Source organism: Trachemys scripta, chromosome 11 (assembly GCF_013100865.1).
Source record: "Trachemys scripta elegans isolate TJP31775 chromosome 11, CAS_Tse_1.0, whole genome shotgun sequence".
NCBI lineage: Eukaryota > Metazoa > Chordata > Testudines > Emydidae > Trachemys > Trachemys scripta.
Genome location: NC_048308.1, coordinates 67311804 through 67336189, shown reverse-complemented (window position 1 = coordinate 67336189; position 24386 = coordinate 67311804). Strand labels below are relative to the sequence as shown.

The window sequence follows — 24386 nt, the reverse complement described above, 5'->3', positions numbered from 1 at the left end:
CAGCCACCCTGAAAATGGCGCTGCACTTCCCATGATGTGCCTCTCCCCATTCAGGCTGAGGAGTGGAGATCTCAGCAGAATGTCTCTCGCAGAGAAGCCATAGCACCCCAGTGAAGATTTTAAAAGGTCAGCAACAGGTGTCTAAAGCTATGCTGACCTGGCTTACCCGTGACTGTACATTTTCTTCTTCTTCAGTGGGGTTAATCCTGCTTTCCTCATGCCTGAGCTCCCGGCCTTTCCCTCCACTGAATTGTATCACTCCACATCCTTCTTCCTCTTTGTTTGGTCACCCAGCACCTCTGGCTACATCCTCAGTCCCGGTGTGCACTGTATTACAGTTCTCTGCATCTTTCCTTCTGTCCGATACTACCCTCCACAGACCTGCGTCGATTTATGCTATCTGCTACTCAATTGGGAGTACTGGCCCAAAAGGGAGTTGCAGGGCGGTCACAGGGTTATTTTAAGGGGGTCGCAGTATTGCCACCCTTACTTCTGTGCTGCCTTCCATGCTAGGCAGCTGGAGAGCGGCAGCTGTTAGCCGGGCACCCAGCTCTGAAGGCAGCGCCCCGCCAGCAGCAGCGCAGATGTAAGGGTAGCACTGCAACCCCCCCTATAGTAGCCTTGCATCCCCCCAACTCCGTTTTGGGTTGGGACCCCTACAATTACAACACCGTGACATTTCACATTTAAAGAGCTGAAATCATTTACATTTAAAATTTTTAAAATCCTATGACGGTGAAATTGACCAAAATGGACCCTGAATTTAGTAGAGCCCTAATTATAAGTGAGATTAATGCAGGCAGCAACTCAAAAGCATTTCATAAAGTCTAAACACTAGACACATTTTTATAAACCTAATAAATACCTATTTTAACTATACTAACACACAGGTGAGCCAGACTGGTTTCCAGCTATGCATCTGTCAGTGATCAATGTGGCCTAGGGCCTTGGCATGAGCTGGCATCTGATCTGCCAGCGTCACACTCAGATGGCCTGTATTAAGTTTTTTCACAGAGTCTGAGCCCTCTCCCCTGTGTAATATTACTACACATTTTCTCGTCTCAACCTCACAGGCCTGGCCTGTGCACTGTTATACTTGTTTAATTAAAGGGATGATTTTTATACCGATTTAGTTACACCAGTACAGCTGTGTGTGGACAATCTCTTGAATCTATTTAAGCCTGGCTTCTATCAGTTTAGCTTGCACCAAGCAGCATCCCCTCTCACCTCTCCACCCCGCAAAAAAGGCTTTTTTAATGTCAGGGACAGGAGCCAACTGTACATAGATCTTGCAAAAATTGCAGAGTGAGACCTGAAAATTGCCACTTACTCTGCCCTTGCTAAATTTGTATTTTTAACCGCATGCTTAGTCTCTATCCTTTTTTCTATTGGAAAAATACCAGCACCAGTGTTTGGAGACATACTACGGCCCCTCTTCCAGGCCAGACAGCAGCAGAAGCAAAGGCAGGAACTCCCAATGTGCTTATCCACCCACCTCGGGAGCTATGACCTTTGCCCTCTCCTTCACCCCATTCATCTCACTGAAGTATGAAACTTTATTGATGCTGGTTAAGGTTCCTGACCTAGTGCCTGAGTGAGAGCTACAGGATTAGATCCTATCTCTTCCTCCCCTCCTCCCCATTTTTTAAACAGAAAACAGGACATTTAAAAGCGTCATACGTTTGTTAAAGGTGACCTGCAGAGGAGGAAAGAATAGTCTTCTTCCTTTTTGTCCTTGGTTATTTATGATTTATACAGAAGACATTATTTTTAATAAACAACTAAATCAGTAAAAAGAACAGGAGTACTTGTGACACTTAGAGACTAACAAATTTATTAGAGCATAAGCTTTTGTGGACTACAGCCGACTTCTTCGGATGCATCCGCTGTAGCCCATGAAAGCTTATGCTCAAATAAATTTGTTAGTCTCTAAGGTGCCACAAGTACTCCTGTTCTTTTTGCGGATACAGACTAACACGGTTGCTACTCTGAAACTAAATCAGTGGTTTTAAACCTGAATCACAAACTTCTCTGCGGTCTTCAGCAAAACAAGAGAAGGACCAGACTTTGGTCACCAATGGCTGTAACTGGAGCAAATCTAGAGAAGGCCTAAGATGTAATAAAGCAGACTCATTTGGAAATTCTAGTGTCCCAGTCAAATCAGGTGAATACAGCTTCCATCTACTCCATGGCAGGCGTTGTATCCTCCCGTTGCGGTTAAGGTTCCCATTGTGATTCTCGGGAACACCAAGCTGGCGACTTAACCGAGCCTGGTTTCATGGTTCGCACGCGTGTTCTCCACCACGTACTGAAGAATTGGACATAAGCATTCCATTGCTAGGACAACACTCTCCCCTTAAGCTTAAGCTTATGCTGAAGCTGTTCCTAAAACTGTACGTACTTAAGAATTTGGTCCAGGTCTTTTGAATAATATAAAAAAGATTGGGTCTTGTGACTGACGTTCATAAATAAAACCCTTGGCTGCTAGAGACTGTGGTGTGTTGCTGTAGGGTTGCTGGTTTGGGCTGAGTCATTGTAGTGCTGGGTTCCAGGTGGTCAGTGCTTGTTTGTCCTGGAAATAAAGCCTTTGTTCTGGACTTTGCAGTCATGTATAGGAGGACATGATCAGATCTGATATCTGCAAACCTTAACCCTGGTGAGTTTACTCTCAGTTAGCTGACATGGACGTAACTTGCCCGATCTGCACTGACTGGAAGTCATGATTTGCATCATGTCATTTCACTCCGTTCACAATCGTGTTCAACTTTATAAATAAATATATGGAGATATACTTATCTCATAGAGCTGGAAGGGACCCCGAAAGATCATCAAATCCAGCCCCCTGCCTTCACTAGCAGGACCAAGTACTGATTTTGCTCTAGATCCCTAAGTGGCCCCCTCAAGGATTGAACTAACAACCCTGGATTTAGCAGGCCAGTGCTCAAACCACTGAGCTATCTCCTACAACGATCCTGTAGCATAGGCCAGGCCCCCGAGTGTGTCAGCACACCACGTTCAACTCACCCTCCCATCACGTGCCAACTAACAAAGGGTGACTTGTTTTGGAAGCTAGAACCATGTCTCTCTGGCTCCTGCCACAAACCATGAGCCCGGTGTCTCCATCCAAATACTGAGACAGGCTCCCCCCCCGCCATAAATGTCATGGAAAAGCAACACGTTCACGTTGATTCAAGGGACTACCCTTTATGCGGTATCTGAGTGATTTATAGAACTCCCTACTGCGTGCTCTTCTGTAGACAAACAGCTTGGTAAGGCTCTAAACAAGATGAGACATACTGGTGTGAATTATTCTAGCATCTGCTGCCGTTATTATAAAGTAGGTAGGATAAAAATCGCAAGGGCTATCAATCCTCATGTGTCAGTATAAATTCATCCCTGGATGGACTCAGGAAGAAACTTAACCACTGCAGTATAAGATTGCACTATTGGATGCTTCATGGGAGATATTTAGACCTTTCTTTGAATAACCCAGTGCTAGAAAAAGCCTTTTGGACTAGATAAAATGTACTGGTCTCTTTCTAGGTCAACTTCTATGTTCTTCCCATATTCTTCCGAGGCCTTGGGGGCTGTTTCTATATCTGGGCTCCCTTGTGGGGACCACATGGCCACTAAGCTTCTGTGTCCAGCTCGAGAGCTGCTAAAGGACAATAATTACTTAACATGCGCATATACGTGGAATCCTGTCGTCCAGATTCTAGCTCCTCCTCTGGAACTGTCGTGCCTGGAGAGGAGAGCCGAGGACAGGCCACGGCAGAGCAGCATCTGCCATTCTTTTCTAACGAGGATTGCGTGGGAGGTCGGAGGGGCCATTTCTGAGGCTGCAGCTTTGTGCAGGGGATCTGGTATGGAAGGATTCTGCTGAGAACAGGGATGCTAATGATGCTCCAGTTACATGGACGCAGAGCCGAGGGGAGGCTTCCTGACATATTAGTCAGCTGGCTTATGTCAGTGGAATTATAATTGCTATTGTCGGAAGAATGAAGGGAGTTGGCCGGCAAACTCTGTGAGGAAGGGCAGGACTTACCCAGCCTTACTGCCAAGCAGGGGGTGGTTTGTAGCCCAGAGAAGGGAGAAAAGTCCAGATCCTCAAAGGTATTGATTTTGATGACAATATTTTCAGTGCCAATAAATCAGACCATTAAAGCCAACCCAACCTTGTTCATTTTCTCTCTTTCAGCCCATCACTTTATCGTGGTCACCGCGTGCCATGAAGCCGACTATGGCCAGTTGATCGAGGATTACTGCCTAAGCCAGTTTAAATTTGACATGGAAATGATAGGGCAGAAGCTGTGGTGTGACTGGGATGAGACAGTAGGGTGAGTGTCTTGTTGCTATTGTCTCTAGCCCTTTCTGATTTAACAAAGCAGGGTGTCATGGCCAGAGACCTGGTGACTGGCAAAAGGACTGCCAGCCTGCCTCAGCTACCCACAGGGTCTTGTTTTCAAGCTATCTAGCTTTGGTGATAGGCACTGGTATCCCTTACTGTCTGGGCACCACGCATCCGAGGGAAGCTGATCACACCATTGTCCAGTGTGACCAGTGCAGTGTTTATCAACTGCACTAGGGAAGATCACGTGGTCATTACAGTGCAGCTTTGAGCGAACTGATGTAGCATAATCATATTACACGTCATTCCGAACAACAAGGGGCAGCAGTGCGCTGTTATGCTCACAAATTGTATTACACGCTGCTTTGCAACTTGTTTCAGTTTCACTTCAGCGCATTAAATATTGGAGCCTGTTTTCCCATCACTGCTAGAGAGAAATATCTTGCATACTTTTTCTGAGTGTAGTTCTGTTCTTACGCTGCTGCCTATCACTGAGTAACTTCCAGGAATAAGTTCTGGCTGGCTGGCTCTCCTTTCTGCCAGTAGGGAATAGGCCTGAAGATGTTGATTTATTTTTAAATAGAATAAGATGGATGGTGTCTAGAGTGTTGTTGTAGCGGGGTGGTGCCCCGCTGCTGCCTGGAAGGGCTTAAAACAGCCCTGGCAGAGGGCTGCAGCTCTAAAAACTGGGCTGATTGGGGAAGTAGCAACAGCTGGGCCATGCCCCAATCAGGCCACAGCTGGCCTGTATAAAAAGGCTGGGAGCCAGGAGCCCAGACAGACTCCCTCTAGCTTCTGAGAGAGAAGGGCCTGGCTGCAGGGAGCCAAGACAGAGTACCTGAGTGGAGCAGGGCTGGGGAAAGGCTGTGGAGCTCCAGCCTGGAAAGCCCCAGGCTGCGGCCTAGTATTGGGCCCAGGGGTACTGGGGGTTGCAGAGGGCAGCCCAGGGCTAGGCCAAGGCAGCAGGTCCAAACCCAACCTTCCCTGTGATGAGTGGCCTATACTGCAGTCTGCCCCAGGGAGCGGGGGCTAGTTGGTGACTGGCAGTGGCCTTATTCTGAGGTGAGGTGGAGATAGTGGGTGAGGGTTCCCCAGGGAGGAGAGACCCTAGTACTGAGGGGCGTACTGCCAGGGGGAAGCACCCCAGATACAAGGGCACCGGGGTCCGGGAGGGACATGGGGGGCCAGAGGACAGGCGGATCACTGGCCTGCAGGGGGCGCTCCAGGATGCTGGAAGAGCTAATTCCCAGAAGAAACCAGCAGGAGGTGCCGCAGGGGTGAGTCCGACCCTCTACAAGTGTGTTTAAGCTATTGCTGGGAGGCTTGACCAAAGAGGTGGGCTTTACACTTAGGGCTTGTCTACACCGGCAAGTTTCTGCGCAGTAAAGTAGCCTTTTGCACTCAAACTGCAGACGCGTACACACAGCCAAGCCACTTTGTGCACAGAAACTCCGTTACAGCGTTGCAAAAAAACCACCTTGACGAGAGTCATAAGCTTTAAAGTGCAGAGCCTCCAGCGCTCTATTGCCAGTGTAGACACTTGATTGCTTTCTGCACTGTAATTGGCCTCCGGAGCTGTCCCATAATGCCTCCAAGTGACCGCTCTGCTCATTGTTTTGAACTCGGCTGCCCTGGGGACATGCGCCCCTCCCCTTTCAGAGCTCCCTTTCTGACAGCACTTGCGTGCTGTGCTGATCTGCTCCAGGCCACAAAGCAAACCATTAATGGGGAATGCTCGTGTGTGTGTGTGTGTGTGCGCGTGTGTGTGTCCCAGGGAGGGAGGCAGGGCTGGCTCCAGGCACCAGCTTAACAAGCAGGTGCTTGGGGTGGCCAAGGGAGAGGGGCGGCACCTGCGGCAATTCGGGGGCGGCAGGTCTCTCACTCCCTCTAGGAGCGAAGGACCTGCCGCTGAACTGCGGCCACCGATAGCGGCTTTTTTTTTTTTTCTTGCTTGGGGTGGCAGAAATGCTGGAGCCGGCCCTGCTTAGAGGTTTGTAAGGTCAGGCTTGACAAAGCCCTGGCTGGGATGATTTAGTTGGGAATTGGTCCTGCTTTTGAGCAGGGGGTTGGACTAGATGACCTCCTGAGGTCCCTTCCAACCCTGAGATTCTATGATTCTGACATCAGGGTTTCCCCCTCCCCCTGCCTCAGGACTGGTTGCTTCCTGCTGCTGTCTGAACTTACAAGACAGCATGCTGACACACTCCCTGTCCCCCAAAACACACTGTATTTTCCCCCCCCCCCACCCCCCCCCCTCCCCCCCCCCCCCCACCCCACTTCAGTGGAAAAGCAGCTGGCAATCTAGTAGGATGCCCATGGAACAGCATGTGGTGCTGTGCGTGCCCCATGAGGCATTGCAAACCCTTCCCAAAGCACCTTGTGGCCAGTTGCACAGTGGGATAGCTACCCACAATGCACTGCTGTTTTTGCAGTTGCAAGAACTGCTAATATGGATGCGCTCCAGCATCACAAGCAGCACCGTGTAGATACGCAACAGCGGTTTAATTCCAGCATTTTAATAAAAGTGATATAACTTGTGGAGCAGAAACTTGTCAGTGTAGACATACCCTTAGTTTGGAATGGAGTGAGGTTAATGGTCATTCTTATTTCACGCAGTGATGAGTTTATCTTGTTTTGTCAGGAAATGAGAACATAAGAATGGCCGTGCTGGGTCAAACCAATGGGCCTGTAATTGCCAGATCAACTCTGGAACCTTTTTAAAAAATTGGTGTCACATTAGCTAGTCTCCAGTCATCTGGTACAGAAGCTGACTTAAGTGATGGGTTACATAGAATACTTAGTAGTTCTGTATTTTCATAATTAAGTTCCTTCAGAACTCTTGAGCGAATACCATCTGGTCCCGGTGACATAATACTGTTTAATTTTATCAATTTGTTCCAAAACTTCCTCTGTTGACACCTCAGTCAGGTTAGAAAAGGAGGAGGTGTTGCCTTGTGTATCAAAGGTGTACACACTTGCATTGACGTTGAGATGGAAATAGGAGACATACTTGTTGAAAGTCTTTGGGGGAAAATTAGGGGGTGTTCCCACCGGCAGCCAAGCTCCCCTCCCCACCTCCTCCTCCCCTGAGCGGGCCGTGTCCCCGCTCCTCCACCTACCTCCCAGCGTTTCCTACCCGGCCGCTGCCAAACAGTTAGCACGCTCCGGGATGGGGGTGGGGTGGAGGAGCGGGAACGTGGCGAGCTCAGGGGAGGAGGCGGGGCGGGGATTTGGGGAAGGAGTTGGAATATTGGCTGGGAGGGGGCAGAGTTGGGGTGGGGACTTTGGGGAAGGGTTTGGAATGGGGTCGGGGAAGGGGTGGGAAGAGGCGGGGCAGGGGCGGGGCCTCATGGAAGGGATGAAGTGGGGCCGGGGTCGGGGGGGGGGGGGCGTTGAGCACCCATGTGAAAGAGGGAAAGTTGGTACCTATGTTGGAGACATAATTTTTTTTATTTCAGAAGGTGGAGAAAGCAACTGTTCTAGATTTGATTTTGACAAATAGGGAGAAACTGGTTGAGAATTTGAAAGTGAAAGGCAGCTTGGGTGAAAGTGATCATGGAATGGTAGGAGGGAAAACAGCAGAAGAAAGATAATGGATTTCAAGAAGGCAGACTTTAGCAAACTCAGGATTTGGTAGGTCAGATTCCATGGGAAGCAAGTCTAAAGAGAAAAGCAGATAAAGAGAGTTGGCAATTTTTCAAAGACACATTATTCAGGGCACAAAAACAAACTATCCCAGTGCATGGAAAAGACCACTAGTATGGCAAGAGACCACCCTGGCTTCACCAGGAGAGCTTCAATGATCTGAACCTCAAAAATAGTCCTAGAAACAGTGGAATCCAGGTCATATTATGAAGGATGAATATAAAAAACAATAACACAAGCATGTAGGGGGAAACTTAGAAAGGCCAAGGAATGAAATGAGATCAAACTAGGTAGAGATATAAAGGGTAACAAATAAATACATGAAAAGCAAGAGGAAGACCAATGACAGGGTAGGCCCATTACTCATTGAGGAGGAAAAGACTATAACAGATGTGAAAATGGATGAAGTGCTAAATGTGGAATGTGGAAATGGAAGTGTTAAATGACTTTTTTGTTTCCATTTTCACCAAAAAGGTTAGTAGCAATTGAATGTCTAACATAGTGAATGCCAGTGAAAATGAGGTAGGATTTGAGGCTAAAATAGGAAAGAACAAGCTAAAAATTACTTAGACAAGTTAGATGTCTTCAAGTCGGCAAGGCCTGATGAAATCCACCCTGGAATACTCAAGGAGCTGACTGAGGTGATATCTGAGCCATTAGCAATTTATCTTCAAAAACTCATGGAAGACAGGAGAGATTCCAGAGGACTAGAAGGGGGCAAATATAGTGTCCACCTATAAAAAGGGAAATAAGGACCCGGGGAATTACAGACCGATCATCTTAAATTCAGTACCAAGAAAGATAATGGAGCAACTAATCAAGCAATCAGTTTGCAAACACCTAGAAGACAAGTATCAGGGGGTAGCCGTGTTAGTCTGTATCTACAAAAACAACAAGGAGTCTGGTGGCACCTTAAAGACTAACAGATTTATTTGGGCATAAGCTTTCGTGAGTAAAAACCTCACTTCTTCTACCTAGAAGACAGTAAGGTGATAAGTAACAGTCAACATGGATTTGTCAAGAACAAATCATGACAAACCTGCTTAATAGCTTTCCTTGTCAGGGTAACAAGCCTTGTGGATCAGGGGGAAGCAGTAGATGTGGTATATCTTAACTTTAAGGCTTTTGATACCGTCTCATAGACAAACTAGGGAAATGTAGCCTAAATGGAGCTATTATAAGGTGCGTACCTAACTGGTTGGAAAACCATTCCCAAAGAATAGGTATCAGTGGTTCATAATCAAGCTGAAAGAGCATATCGAGTGGGATTCTAGGGGGATTGATACTGGGTCCGGTTCTGTTCAATATCTTCATCAATGATTTAGATAATGTCCTAGAAAATACACTTATAAAATTTGCAGACGATACCAAGGTGGGAGGGGTTGCAAGTGCTTTGGAGAGTTGGATTAGATTTCAAAATGATTTTGACAAACGAGAAAATAGGATGAAATTAATAAGGACAAATGCAAAGTACTCCACTTAGGAAGGAACAATCAATTGCACACATACAAAATGGGAAATGACACCTAGGAATGAGTACTGTGGATAGGATCTGGGGCAGATAGTGGATCACAAGCTAAGTATGAGTCAACAGTGTAACGCTGTTGCTAAAAAAGTGAACATCATTCTGGGATGTATTAGCTGGAGTGTTGTAAGCAACACAAGTCATTTTTCCACTCTACTCTGCACTGATTAGACCTCAACTGGTGTATTGTGTCCCGATCTGGGGGGCCACATTTCAGGAAAGATGTGCACAAATTGGAGAAAGTCCAGAGAAGAGGAACAAAAATGATTAAAGGTCTAGAAAACATGACCCATGAAGAAAGATTGAAAAAACTGGATTTGTTTAGTCTGGAGAAGAGAAGAGGGAGGTACATAATAGTTTTCAAGTACATAAAAGGTTGTTACAAGAAGGAGGGAGAAAATCATTTAACCCCTGAAAATAGGACAAGAAGCAATGGGCTTAAATCTCATCAAGAGAGATTTAAGTTAGACATTAGGAAAAATTTCCTAACTGTCAGGGTAGTTAAGCACTGGAACAAATTGCATAGGGAGGTTGTGGAATCTCCATCATTGGAAGTTTTTAAGAACAGGTTAGACAAACACTTGTCAGGAATGGTCTAGCTATAATGTAATCCTGCCGTGAGTGCAGGGAACTGGACTAGTTTACCTATTGAGGTCTCTTCCAGTCCTACACTTCTATGATTTGTCACCTAAAAAGAAGGGTTCAGATGTAGGAATCTCCCTCACATGCTCTACAGTGAAAACCGATGCAAAGAATTCATTTAGCTTCTCCTCAATGGCCTTATCTTCCTTGAGTGCTCCTTCAGTACCTTGATCATCCAGTGGCCCACTGAGTTCTTGTTCTTGGCTCTTCACTCTTCTCCTGCACTCATGTGCCTCCCCGTCATTGTTGACCACACCTCTTTGGAGCGTGTCTGTTGTTGAAAGGACCATCTCTCCCTACACAACTGACTTCCAAGTGGCTAGGGCCTATCCTATGCAGAGCTTTGAAAATCAAGACAACAGCCTTGAAGTGGACTCTTGTGTCCTGTCGGATACCAATGCAAGAGAGGAGCAGATGATGACTGAGACTATGCAGTGCTGCAGAGATGTCATACAGGAGGGGAATGGGCCTATTTCCTTGCTATGCATGGAGAAGCTAATCCAACTCCCACTGAAATCACTGTGGAGTCTCCCATTGACTCAGTGACAGTTGGAGTAGGCCCATAAATTCTCTTCACACCCATAGAATACTTTGCTATATTGGAGAATAAAAAAAAACCTTCTTTTTTTTTCCTCTTGAAGTATTATTGTCAAGTAACAAGTCTGGCTTTTTGATGCCTAACTGGATTGAATAGGATGTATTTTGCCTTACATTTACTGGCAAATTTTTAAGACACTGCATTGGAGGGAAATCAGTACATTCTCTTAAGGAGGCTTATCTGGTTAGTCAGCGACCGTTTTTAAAAACAAAATACCCTGTGACCTTTCGAATTACAGTTTTATGGGCATCTCAGTCATTGCTGATAGGGTGATGATATGTTTATGAAGAAACATGTCGTCTTATCATTGCCTAAGACTTCAAGCACACTATCACCTTGTGACCACTTTGAGGCAACTGAAACATCGTGTTCTTTCATCTTAATTATCACAATTGCTTGTTTAAAGGAGATCATTAGCTGTCATATCAGCATAAATAGTTTCTGAATAAGAATATAAGTGAAATCTTGGCCCCACTGTGGATTTTTCCCATTCTAAATTAAGTTTTTCAAAAAGGTTTTTAGAAATGTCTATTTCTGCTCCAATACCACCGTGGTTGGTGATGCTGTCTTTTAACAAGGGCTGCCATTTTACTGATGTTTCTAAGAATGAAATCTTGTCGTTTTGAGCCTGAGAAGTTAACAACAAAATAATTCCTGACAACAACTTGTCTCATTCATTTTTAATGTTTAGAAATGCTAAGCTGTCTCTCAGACCAGGTCACTAGAATTGGTGGCTTTTTACTGTTTCTTTTAAATTATATTTAAGATGCATTTTTTTTCTACTGATTCATGTTTCTTGGTAATTAGAAGAAATGGTTAGAACATCTTGTATATTACATTGCAGTTTTCTGCTAAGCCCTCTGTTTTTAATCAATGTCAGTAATTCAATTCCAATTTATAAAATATTAGAAACCGAGATACAGTCTGGTTCTCTCCTGGAACATCCTGCCATGTTCTTTCGATAATAATAAAGTAAGCATCTTTAATTCAGGTTGAAATAAATCAGTGATAAGAGGAAGAACATTGAGTCGGTAGAACGCACTGTCCTGACTTTACAATAAATAACTAAGATGTGCTTTGTTTTATTTCTTTCCCTTTGTGATCAGTAAAATTCCATAGTACCACAATGTTGCAGACAAGGTGGTTTTGGTAAATATCCAAAGACTAGCAAGTGTTGGGGGAACCTAGTTCCTAATACTTTCTTTATACCCATGTTAAATCTCTAATGGACACATTTTCCACCTTTCTCCCCAACACCCTGACATATAACTATATAGTGCTCCCATAGTACCACTTGGAATGTATTTTTATTTATTATTTGTATTGCAATGACACCTGAGACCAGGTTTTGTTGGGCATTGTGCAAATGGTGGTAAGAGACAGCCCCTGCCTTGAAGAGCTTGCTGTCTAAATAAGCAAGACAGACAAAGGCTGGGGAAGGGAAACTGAGGCACAGAGTGATGAAGTGACTTGCCCAGGGTCACCCAGCAGGCCTGTGGCAGAGCCCAGTACATAATCCAGGATTTTTGAGCCCTTTGCTCAGTGCCCTATCCAGTGCCTTTCAACTGAACCCCAGAACCTCTTTGTCTACTTTTGGGATTGCTTGATAACAGGCACTGTGGGAACTGGCCCACTAATTTATAGGATACTTTTGGCATTTGAGAAGGTCCAGAGGCAGGAATGGCAGCTGACTTGTGCCTCCTCACACAAGGCAGAGAATCAAATGCACCACAGATGTGAGGCGAGGCAGAACCACCTGAGATCATTGGTGGATAAAGCTGATCCAGAAAGGAAAATGGAGGCTTTTTTTTTTATTTTTTTCTTATATCTTGTTATTTCAGGATGTACCATTTCCAGAGGAGGGGTTTTCAGGATTGTCCTCCAAAGCATGCTGACTTCGGTGGTTGTAATGTTGCCAATAGCAGTGGGTGGGGTGGAGAAGATCTGTCTTATTAGCCCCCTGGACATATTGCATTAATTACTCTGGCTGTAGTTCTTCAAGCTTGGCATCTAGTTATTCCTTTTTCAGTGTGCTTTCCAGACCTGTTGCTCCCAGTCTAAGCCCACGCTAGCATGGCTTTTATTGATCTGTATTGATGAGGCAGAGGGAGGGAAAAATCCTATTGTAACCAATGACTATACTGAAGGAAACAAAAAACAAACAAACAAAAGCCGCGATCGCGATCTGCAGCACTTCGGCAGGAGGTCCTTCGCTCCGAGCGGGAGTGAGGGACCCACTACCGAATTGCCGCCGAAGAGCTGGACATGCCGCCTCTCTCTGGTGTGGCCGCCCCAAGCACCTGCTTGGTAAGCTTGTGCCTGGAGCCGGCCCTGCTTGCAATGGGTGTCATTGCTAAGGAAAAAGAGCTTATCCCATCTCTTTAGTTCAATCGTAAACGCACAGAGTAGTCTTTGCTAAAGGATGTGTACATTTCTGGAGGGTGGGATTTTTTTATTAATCCATGGTAGCCGAGCGATGTTCATACTTTCACAATTTTCTTGTTCACTAAAGACCCAGTGTTTTGGCTGGGCTAGAGCACCCCCAACCCACTACTGCTTTGAGTTGGCTGGCTTGATACCACCATAGGTAGAAGCAGCTAGTCCACACGTGCTTCATGGGCCTGTACATCTAATCTGCTCTTCTCTTGGCCTTTCTTCATAAAAGGCCATTTTTCATTTTTTTTTTTTTATTTTTTTTTTAGTTTTTAGAATAAAAATTTTCAACCAGCTCTAACTGGTTTACTTTTCCATGACGTCGTAGAGGTGGTCTTTGCCCTGTAGTGACCGCATGGCTTGTTCTATGGGATTGCTCTTTATCTGTGGCTTCACTTTTTTTCTTCCAGGTGGTTTCTACTTAGCTTGTTATGTCTGAGTCATTGGCAAATGTTGGGAACTTTCAGTGTTTCATTTGATTTCTTGAGTCCATTAGTTCAGTATAAACCTAGAATTACCTGATCGGTTGGCAGTGCTCTTTAATTCCTAAGGAGAAGAGAATCCTTACCTCCTCCGATGTACTTGGGAGCTCTGAGCAAAACGAGGAAAAAGCTTAGCCATTGATCTGTACAAATTGATGCTGCCCGCTGACACTGATTTTGGATGCTTGGCTTGCTCAGTATCTCTCAGACTGTGGGGCTGGGGAGGGGAGGTATATAATGCATGACAGTTAAGGTGGATTTATTTGCCAGAGCCTGACTTGTCCATTTTCCTTAATGTTTGTTAAAGGTGGACACTGGGGAGGAAGCATCAGAGAGGGGAGAGGGTTAGCATGCGTTGGGAGAGGAAGGTAGGGGGCTGCTGGACATCAGGGAACCAGTGGAGAAGGAAGGGAAGCATGGAGGAAGTGGGGAATTAGTGAGGAGGGTAAGCCGAAGAAGTCATGGGAGGAGAACTGTCCAGGCCAAGGAAAGGAAGGAAGGTGCATGGAGAACAGCAAGGTGGCTTAGGGTCTCGGAGAAGGAGTGGGGACTGCTAGAACAGTGGGGGACACTGCAAAGGTAGCTCGGGACTGGTTCAGAAAATGTCCACATACACCAGCTTTTGTATGGCTCAAATGACAGCAATACGCGTAGCGGGTGTCCATGTGCCGGCTGGGCACAGTCTGACAGACTGCATCCCCTGGACTCTACTCAACCTTGCTCCTCAGGAAGGAGCAATCCAGCCCTACGTGTTTCCTTCAGAGCCCCTTCACTGAGGTGCAGATTTGGAAACACATTCTGGGTTGAGGGAACTGTCAGAACAGGGCATTGGGGTTGGGTGGGACATTATGGGAAAAGGTGGTGGATCATCTGGCATACGGATTCCTTGGAAATTCCCAAACATGTTTTCACAGCAGCCACTGATATTTAAGGACCTGTCTCAGGGGGGAGAGCAGATGTGCCTAGAACCCAAAGAGCAGGTGAGCAGCTAGGGTTAAATGAGAGGATACATTCCTGTATACTCTGTTCTGGCCTATAAACCCTGCATGCTTTGAATCCAGCTTCCTAGCAGTCCCGCTCTTTCCTTTTGCACCACCTCAGCAGTGTTTGCTAACACCTCTGAGGTTGGAACAAGGGTGGCAACGGGGCATTCTAGCTGGAGGAATTTCAACACCCCCTGTTGGTCTGACATGGCCCGAGTCTCTAGGCGTTCAGAGCACCTATAAGGCTTGTTTATTATCTCAGGCTTCTGCCCAAGTGGATTTGTGTGTGTGGTGGGGGGAGGAGGTGTGTGTGTCTCCTTTATCCTGGGGGCATCTGTTCAGAGCTCACTTTGGTCAGCATGTGGTGGGTGTTTTTTTTGTTTGTTTGTTTTTTTTTTTTTTTTTAAATATGCACAGAGAATGTTTGCTGGAAGCATTGTCAACCTCAAAGTAAATAAATAGAGCAGTCCTGGAATTCGCTAATCTATAGCTGAGAGAGGTTTATCATCGCAGCCGGAGGGCACCACTGTGTGTGTCAAACCCGGCTGAGCTCAAAAGAGATTGAAAAGAAACTTAAATTCAATCTGTCAATTATATCTTCATTACTGGCTGCAGGAGCACAGACGGGGGAGATTTGGCTGATAACAGCCGCCTTCTGTTTCTCACATGCCTCCCTTTGGGAACGATCCCTATGTGTTTTACAAACACCGGAGCAGGTTCTGCACAAGGGGAGGAAAGCTGAAGGGGCCCATTTCTCCATCTTAGTGAACCCACAGGGGGTGGGGGCAGCCAGAATCCTGGTGGGCTGCCCCCGGGCAACGGTGGGATAGAATGACACCACCAAGAGTGACCCTAGACACCAAAAGGGGACAAAGCGGGACCGTTGCCCCACCCAGATGGTGGGGCTGGGCTGGCGCTGGGGGAGCACACGCTCTGCACCAGAGTCATGCCAGAAGAGACTCCACACCTAAGTTTGGAGGTACACTGCCTGCTATGATGTTTGCTGCAGATCGAATGCCTCCAATGCTGCCGCTAGGGCAGTGCACCACTTCTCTCTGCGTCCCACGCTCCCGCCTGGCGAGGGCACCCACCCCCTCCAACTGAAATACAAACACTGCACAGGGTTGACTAAATGCACTGCTGAAACGCAGTCATGTCTAGGGTAAGCCATGGGTGCAGCTTAACAGGGCCCAGCAACCCCGCACAACAGCTCACATCAGGAAAACAGATACTATTGAAGTGTCTGTTCTTTCCTAGATGTGAACCCCGAATCCCCAGTAATGAAAACTAGAGTGTAAGGTATGCGTGTCAAGTATGAGCTGGCTTGTGTGTAATTGCTCCTCGGTGGCTTATAGCTAGCTCGTTCGTTCATCTGTAGGTTACTTTCATCTCCCGGTGACGCTAAATGTTCTGCAAGAAACGCTTGGATCTAAACTCCCAGCCTCTGAGCCGTTTGTTGAGAAGGCCTGTAATCAAGGAGGCACATGTATAAGCAGTCAAAAGGCAAGTGTAAGGGAAAGTGCCTGCAGACTGAAAAAGGACCATTTCCTTGGCAGGTGGGTGTGTTGCACACATCTTCCGTTCACATTAAGGGAGTGACGCGAGCGCCTCAGACAGCACATAGATTCCAGCCTGTCAGCCTTGGACAAAACTTGCCAGCCAGGCCAAATAAGTGAAATAAACTGCAGGCTTGGTCATGGTTCAATTCACTTAAACGTGCCTTCTCTCATGGCTGGGTCTAGCCAGCCCTCGGTCAAGAATTGCAAAACACCCCACCCCCCAGGTTTATTGTGCCCCCTTCAAATTGTGCTGCAGCCCCTTTGACTCTGACATCAGTGGGCGAGATCCTCAGCTGTGTCAGTCAGTGCGGGTCCAGTGACATCAGTGGAGCGACACCGACTCTCATTGGCTGAGGCTGTGGCACAGCGGGACCAGTCACGTTCGTAAGTGCTTGGAAGATCGAGGGCTCGGTCTTTACTGTATTAAGCCCAGCATCGCATCCCATGTTCTAACTGGGACATAGAATCATAGGATTGGAAGGGACCTCGAGAGGTCATCTAGTCCAGTCCCCTGCACTCATGGCAGGACTAAGTATTATCTATAGACCATCCCTGACAGGTGTCTGTCTAACCTGCTCTTAAAAATCCCCAATAATGGAGATTCCACAACCTCCCTAGATAATTTATTCCAGTGCTTAACATCCAGATCTTTGCATTAAGGTAGGAATGAGATCTGGGGTCCTATGTATATAGCATAAGCATTTGGAGAGAGGCATTTAAATTAACTCCATCAGTTTCCAGCTAGGTTGAGATCAGGTAAACGAAAGAGAAATGTCTGTCCAGAGCTTTTCTTCCTGCAGCCAGGGTTTTGAGTTGGAGAATTTTACTGTCTGAATCCTGTTTAAAATGCAAATTAAAAAGAGGAACATTTGGCCATTATTTCTGGGGCTGTAGCAGTGTCTCGGGTTTTTGGTTTTGGGTCTGTGATTTCTTGTATAGAGCATTCAAGTGTGAACCTGTTGGCTCAATTATTTGTCACCTGACTGATAACAGCTGGCGTGACGTGATAAATTAATTCAGCGTTTTTCATCGGATGCTTTATTTTTAGGATGCAAGGTTTTACACCTACGTTGGACCCCAAAATCTGCCCTGACATTTGGATCTTAGTATTGCAGTGTATGGCTTTATACATCATTCATTGTTCTTCTGTGGACCACGTTTCTGCAGAGCTGCAGGAAGGTTTGGGGACTCCGTTAGTGAACTGCACGCTATGCTGTCTCTAATTATTTTTGTTTTGTGGTGGTGCCGAGCAGCCCAGTCTTGGACCAGGTGCGCTACAAACACAGAACAAAAAGGCCCCACATAGCTTACAATCCAAGCATAAGGTGGTATTTTAGAAAATTGGGAAGCTAAAATGAAGTCCTTTTTGGCAGAGAATGTCCAGGCTGAGCATGGATAGAGGAAAAACCTTCGGGCTAATGGGGCCCCAGGGTTTTCTCTCTCCGTACACGCTGGCACATGATGCAGCTTACAAGAATGACTGTCACCATCTGTGGAAGCTTCCCCACACCTCTTTTTAAATGCACCAAATCCATAGCTTTTTGGAGTATTTATGTCTGGCACCTTTCCAGGTGGCAGTAGGGATCTCACGGGAAACCAGTCTCTACTAAGCAAAGTCATGTGCATTCAGAATGAATCAGTCCTGTACTGTCTGGAGAAAAGCCACATGTTCTTCAGACTGCCAAGCGAGTTTGCCCAGAATCGGACAGTCCCACTGTGGTTTTTAGCGTGGTAATTCAATGCAGAGCAGTGGCGCTGGTGGTGTTTTCCAGAACTACAGCGGAAGCATGATACGCTGTACAAACTATCGGGAGTTTGACATGGCAATGTGTGTGTATACCCTCACCCTAGGAGAACAGGGGAACGTTTTGTTTGCATAATAAATCTATTGTAGAAATCAGATGCGAGTGTGGACTCCACGGAAAAGCACAAACATTAGCAATGGAAACACGTCTCTCTACTTTTGCCCCTCACTTCCTCCTCTTGTCTCTGGCTTTTATTTATTCACTCATTAAAAAATTCAGGGCCTGATTCATCATTGCCTTAGGCCAGTCTGAAGCTGTTGCAACTGCGTGGAAGTCACTGGCCTAAAACTGGGGAAGGGCAATGACCTATCAGCCCCTAGATCTGAAATGGCGTAGGTACGGAATGGAACTTGCTCAGCGGAGCAGAAATCTTGTCTGCTGCCTTACATGGATGTGTGAGCGTGAGGCTGTTTTCTGTGTTCTGCACCTTTAAGAGTATAGTGGTTCCCTGGGCCTATGTTCAGGGCACTCCCTATGAGTTTGTTCACAGCGGGTGCTGCTTTAAAGTGACTGACACATGCTGTGCTCTCGCTTGTGGAGATACTCGATTTCGTTGTTCTCTTCTCCCCCCTCTCCCACTGATCTGAATTAAATATAGTCCAGACTAGAATTGTGTGTATACTCTGTGTACGGAAAACCTGACCCTCACTTTTCTGCTGTGAAAGGGATGTGGGAAGAAACCTCTCCCCCAAACTGAAGCAATAACTCCTAAACTAGTACAGATGAGGTGGTGGCACTTCCCAAACTGAGGCCAGGATGATCCACTGCTGTCTGCTTAAATGGACACTATCCAGAGATTTGGTGATGGGCAGGAGGAACAGGATTTCTTCCTCCTGGTTTCTTCGCTTGGTACATTGGGAGGCACTTTGTGCACGGTTGGCTCCTGTGTTTTGGGGACAGTTAGGTGCAGCACTCTCATGCGCTGTTCTGGGGGGAATTCACCTGCACACCTTCCACCAGCTGTGCCAGGGGATGTCTACCAGTAGCAGCGACGCTGACACTGAAGAGGCAGCAGACAGGCACATGTGTGCAATCAGAGCAGAGGTTAAGCCTGTGCATATTAGGTGGTGGTGACCTCGGGCCGGCCCATAAGGCCCTTTGAAAACTGCTATCTGGACTCTGCTTTCCTTTCCCTGCATCTCTGGTGTTTGTAATGCTGTGGTCTCACAAGCCTGGCTTACTCCAGAGAAATCTAGAGTGCTAACCACCATCCTGCCACCAAACTCCTCTCCCCAGCTGCCAGGTGGAGCCCCCCAAGGGCGTTGCTGTCACAGCTGGCATTGGGCACAAGAGTCCACAGGAAGTGTCTGCTTTGCTCGCACCTTGGCCAACAGGATGTGCCCATCTCCGGATCCTCGGGAACAAATGCGAGGCAGATGGAAGTCATCGCTGCAGCTTGGAAACAAGCTCGAGAAGCAGCAAAACTTCACAACAGAATGCGTTCCTCACAGTTACCCCAGGAAAGCAAAGGACAATACACTCACCTTTCCAGGCAGCATCACCCCCGTGTGGCAGTGCTTGTTAGCACAGAGGTCTGGGGCCCAAGCCCACAGATGACTGGTGTTGGGGTGCAAGGGTATGGCATAGGCAGCCCCCAGCTTGCTGTGGGGAAAAGTCTGAGAGCGCAAGAAGCGTGGCCACCTCTCGGGTTTTATCACGAATCTCATGCTATTTGGTGTTTCTTTGAAAGTGCCAGGTCCTGGAGTCAAGTGATTTTAAGTGAGAATCTTCCTCTTTATTTTAAAAAGTGTGTTTCTATCCCTCCTGGTTGTGGAGGAAAGTTTGATGTGACCCAAGTGTGACCTGAAGGCTCCAAAACCAGAAGGCAAGAAACAGACTCCTGAATGGATTAATTGGGGGGGGGGGAAATCTCATGACTCTGAGGCTTGACTTGTGATTTTTGAATGCTTGGGGTTGGCAGTACTGCCTGATCCTAGGGAACCCATGCACAGATTGCCAGCAAGTGCAGAACCAATTAGAACAATCATGGGACTAAACCACTGGGACTTAGCAGCTAAGCACCAAGGGCGCAGTGGTAAAACTCCCACTGATTTCAATGCGAGTGGCGTTCGGTCAGTGAGAGCTTTGAAATTGCAATGCAGAACATGAGAAGAAAAAAATCACTACAGTAATTTACAAACCATGATGAGAACCATAAAGACGACAAGTTATACTAGATTGTGTTTTAAATATCATCTTCAAAGTAGAATTTGACATCACATGATTAATATCTTCATGCAGCATAATCAATTCTGTTGCTGCTTGCTATGCACGAGCTGGAGACTGAGGAAAGATTACCCACATACTGGGCGGGAACTCCCCCCCCCCCCCCCCAGCAAATCGTAAATTTGCTGAAAAATGCATTTTTCGGAGCACCAGCTATTCACAAATTTGGGTATAACTCCGTGAACTGCTTCAGCCAATCCCCCCCAAAACATTGGAATTGTTTTTTAAAAAGTCCAAAATGGTTCATTTTGGCCATTTCAAAACTACACCTTTAGAAACTTTTCATTTCAAAATGGAATTTTGTTTTGAACATTAGCCGATTTTAAAGGGTTAAAAAAAACCACCCTGAAAATGAGACCAACAAGCCAAAAAAATTTATTTCGGGTCAAACAATGTTTTTCTTGCTAAATAAATAAATTTTAATTTTTGGTCTGAACAGAACCAATTTTTTTTTTTTTTTATATTTCTGTTTGGCCTCAGAACTGAAAAATCAATTTTTCGTGGCACGCTCCACACACGGCACGCGACTGCCCCCCTGGCAGAGCGCAGCACGTCGACACAAGCTGGCAGCGCCTGTGAAACAAGACGGCAGTGCTGATGTGCTGCGCCATTGCTGGTTGCGCCAGTGCAGGTCTCCAGACTCAGTTATCAATAGGACGATTCCCTTAGCTTAGACATACACTTGGAGGAATAAAAACTAAGAGTCCTCAGCTGCGTGGGTTGTTCATAATGCAGTTAAACTTTAAACAGCTGTATCTGTCATTTCAAGGCTACAGATGCATTCATTTATTTACTAAGGACCTTTCACAGTTGTGGGTTGTCTTTCTGTGTGTGTGTGTGTGTTCGTTTGTTTTAAAAGCACTTCAGTTAATTCAAAGCTACTGCTTCATTATGCTGCTTGGTTTCATGGTAATGTGACAGACGTTTGAAACAGGAACTCAGCTGTGGATGACTAATTATCCCAAATACCAGCATGGCTATTTCTCTTCCATTTAAAAATTGATCAGCGCGATGATTAATCAGGAAGGGTTAGCTGTGGTCTCTTCTCTAGTGGGTTATTTTGAGGAAGCTGACAGGCCCATTAGAAAGGAGCGTTTATTTTTTGGGGGGACAAGCAGAGAGGGGCGATTAACCCTTAGAACATTGGCCTGCTGCAAAGACCACAGAATGAATGCTTGAGGTTGGAGTGTGTGCAAAGTCAGCAGTGCAGAATTGTACTTGCACAGAAGAATAATATTTAACCATTTAGTAAAATATCAGTAGTTGTGGTTTTTGTTTTTTCCTCCCCATATCATTTGTTATGGTAAAGGTTGTGTCTGGATAAGGGCTGACTGAATAATGGATTTTTTAAGTGGGGAGCAAAATCGAAAGATCTGGGGAAAAAAATCCTGGCTTATTCCACCCCAAACCATTTTTTTTCCCCAAAAACATTTTGTAGAATTAGTCAACGGGAAACAACATTTTTTAATCAATTTGGCCATTTTGGGTGTGTGTTTACCTCTTTTTTTGTGATGTATTTTGTAACTGGCCATTTTTGAAAACAGAACGCTGATCTGAAATAAACAAGTCAAAACAAAATGTTTTGATTTTAAAAAAAAAAAAAAAATCAGGCTGGTAGTTTTCTGGGGAGCGAGTGATTAATAGTTTCAGTCCAAACTCAGAGCCCTGGAAAATCCATTTTTTTTTCAAAATACCTCCCAGCTCTAATCTGGAGTGGTACATTTTCCTGACCGGTTTGTAACACATACTGCTCTGGTTTTCCAGCGGCTTAATGCAGTTATGCACACAGTGATAGCAAGACAGATAGCCCTTTCCAAAAGAGACTCCAGATACTCCATACCTGACTCTGCTTTTCATTAAACTCTACTAGCTGTTCTGTGTGTGTCACTTGTCAACTGAGACTTAAAACGGCCACTAGACAGCAATGCCGGCACTGTTGTTTTCTAGGCCATGTCTATACTACAGCGGCACACCTGCATTGCTGCAGCTGTGGGTAGGTCGATGGAAGAATTCTTCCATCAACGTGGCTGCATCTACAGGTTAGGTCGACCTAATTAAGTCACACAGCGTGCAAAATTTAGCGATATAGCTAGGTGAATCTAATTTTTAGGTGTAGAGCAGGCACAACTGAACCTCTCTGAACCTATAAATGACCTCCCACTGTCAGGCCTAAACATCTTGAGAGAATGCTCTCAGTACAGGTCTCACGCTTTCTTCAGACTCAGAACATCCATTGATCCAGTGGAACAGACTAAGAAGGATAATGATGGATAAGGCCTTTCTTCCAGAAAGAATCCAAAGCTCTTTTATAAACTGATGTTATGTACGATAGGCAATGATTCACTTTGCCCACTACTGTAGTGCAGCTATTGCTGTGGTGAAACATCGCCTTATGTTTAACAGCACTCAGCTGCTCTGCAAAGGAGAAGAGATGAAGATGATGTTTTGCAATTGAAGCCACAAGAATTTTAGGTAGGCAAATGCAATCAATCAACTTGCAATTTGGCCATCACACCAGGATTAATCCCCGAGCCTGTAACGTTTCAAGCCTTTGAAGCTAAATGGGAATCTTTCCATTGATCGCAGTGGGTTTTGGAGCAGACTCTTAGGCTCAAATTCACTTATGATTTATACCCCCTACAGCCCTTTTCTTTAAGTATAGATAGCCACTTTGGCCAGCACCAGGAGGAAGTTGACCAGAAGGTCTCGCAACTTCACGGGGCCATGGATGGGGTGAGCGTAGATCAGGAGGTATTGGGAGAAGTGTAGCCAGAACCTTAGAAGAAGGTTCTGGAGAAGCCGGAAAATGGGCTGTAACCTGATCTACTCCAGATAGACTTGCACCAGGGTCTCCCTCAAGCCACAAAAAGGGCAGGTGTCGGGCATGGGGGTGAACCGCTCCAAGTACACGCCTATGCTCAGGAGACGCAGCACAAGCTGTTATATCCCCACATGACCTCACAACTGCTTGCCCTACCCATTGTTTGCTATCAAATTTTACAGAAAGGCAAACCACTGAACTAGTAGAAGTTATTGGAGTGCTAAACCTAACTTCTGACAGCATAGCCTCTTTTGCGGGTGCACAGAGAAAATTTTCTTCAGCTAGTTCAGTTCAATGACTGGTTCATTCAGAGTTTACAAAACCAATTGGGAGCTGAAAAGCAGGAAAGCTTGTTTTCCCTCTTCCAATCTATAAATAAAAACTAGCTGTAACAGGATGAGATCTACAAGTTCTAAAATCTTGAAGGACATGGTGACCAGAAACAATTAGTTAAATTCACTTACTACAGATAAGACTTCACTTGTTTAATAATCAGTTCTAAATGCAAAACATTTTGATAAACTTTTGATAAGTTTTTTCCCCCCCTTGTGTATCCAGTACATTTAAGGTAGTTTTATCTAATACAAAAATTAAAAAGCTGTCTGTGCATTTTTAATTGAATTGGTATTTCCATCCAAATAGAGCGGGCTACAAATCACAAATAAAAAATTAATTTAGTAAACTCATCATTCACAACTTTTTAACATATGTAAACATTAACTTAATTGATAGATTCTTAAGCTGTATAATTGCTTAAAAAGGTATAGATACACTATATGCTCCTGCCTAGCAAAAAGAAGCACCAAACTTAGTGTAAATGCTATATTTTAGTTGCAAATCAACACGTTTTAGTGGTTACCAATTAATGAGAATCAACCTTTCTTTAGGAAAATAGCTTAAAAAGTACAAATACGAACCATGATTAAAATCAAAGATTTAAAGTAAGGTTTATTGTTGATTTTAAATTGATTAAAATCACTTTGATTTAAATCAGTCCACCCTGGAAGAGTGTCACCTATTGAATCACCAATCCCTCCTTCTTCAATAACTGTGTTTTTCCGGACAGTCTCCCACCCAAGTGCTGACTCAGATGAGCCTGAGAGATCTGATGAGCTAACAGTCCTAGACATAGGCGCCGACTCCGTGGGTGCTCTGGGGCTGGAGCACCCACAGGAAAAAATGGTGGGTGCTGAGCACCCACCAGCTGCCCCCCTACCAGAACTTCCCCCTCCCCCCAGCGCCTCCTGGCTGCCGGCGGGCCTCACAGATCAGCGCCTCCCCCACACTCCCAGTGCCTACCGCCTGCTGCGCATCAGCTC

The 24386-nt window shown here is 45.7% G+C and overlaps 1 protein-coding gene across 1 annotated transcript in view; it reads left to right on the top strand.

Moving 5' to 3' along the window:
* The window catches only part of RAMP1 (receptor activity modifying protein 1), a 126722-nt gene that overhangs the window by 57929 nt on the left and 44407 nt on the right, over window positions 1-24386 (top strand). Inside the window, exon 2 of the mRNA XM_034786518.1 lies at window positions 4199-4337. Coding sequence (XP_034642409.1) covers window positions 4199-4337 — 139 coding nt within the window. The remainder of the gene's footprint in view (window positions 1-4198; window positions 4338-24386) is intronic.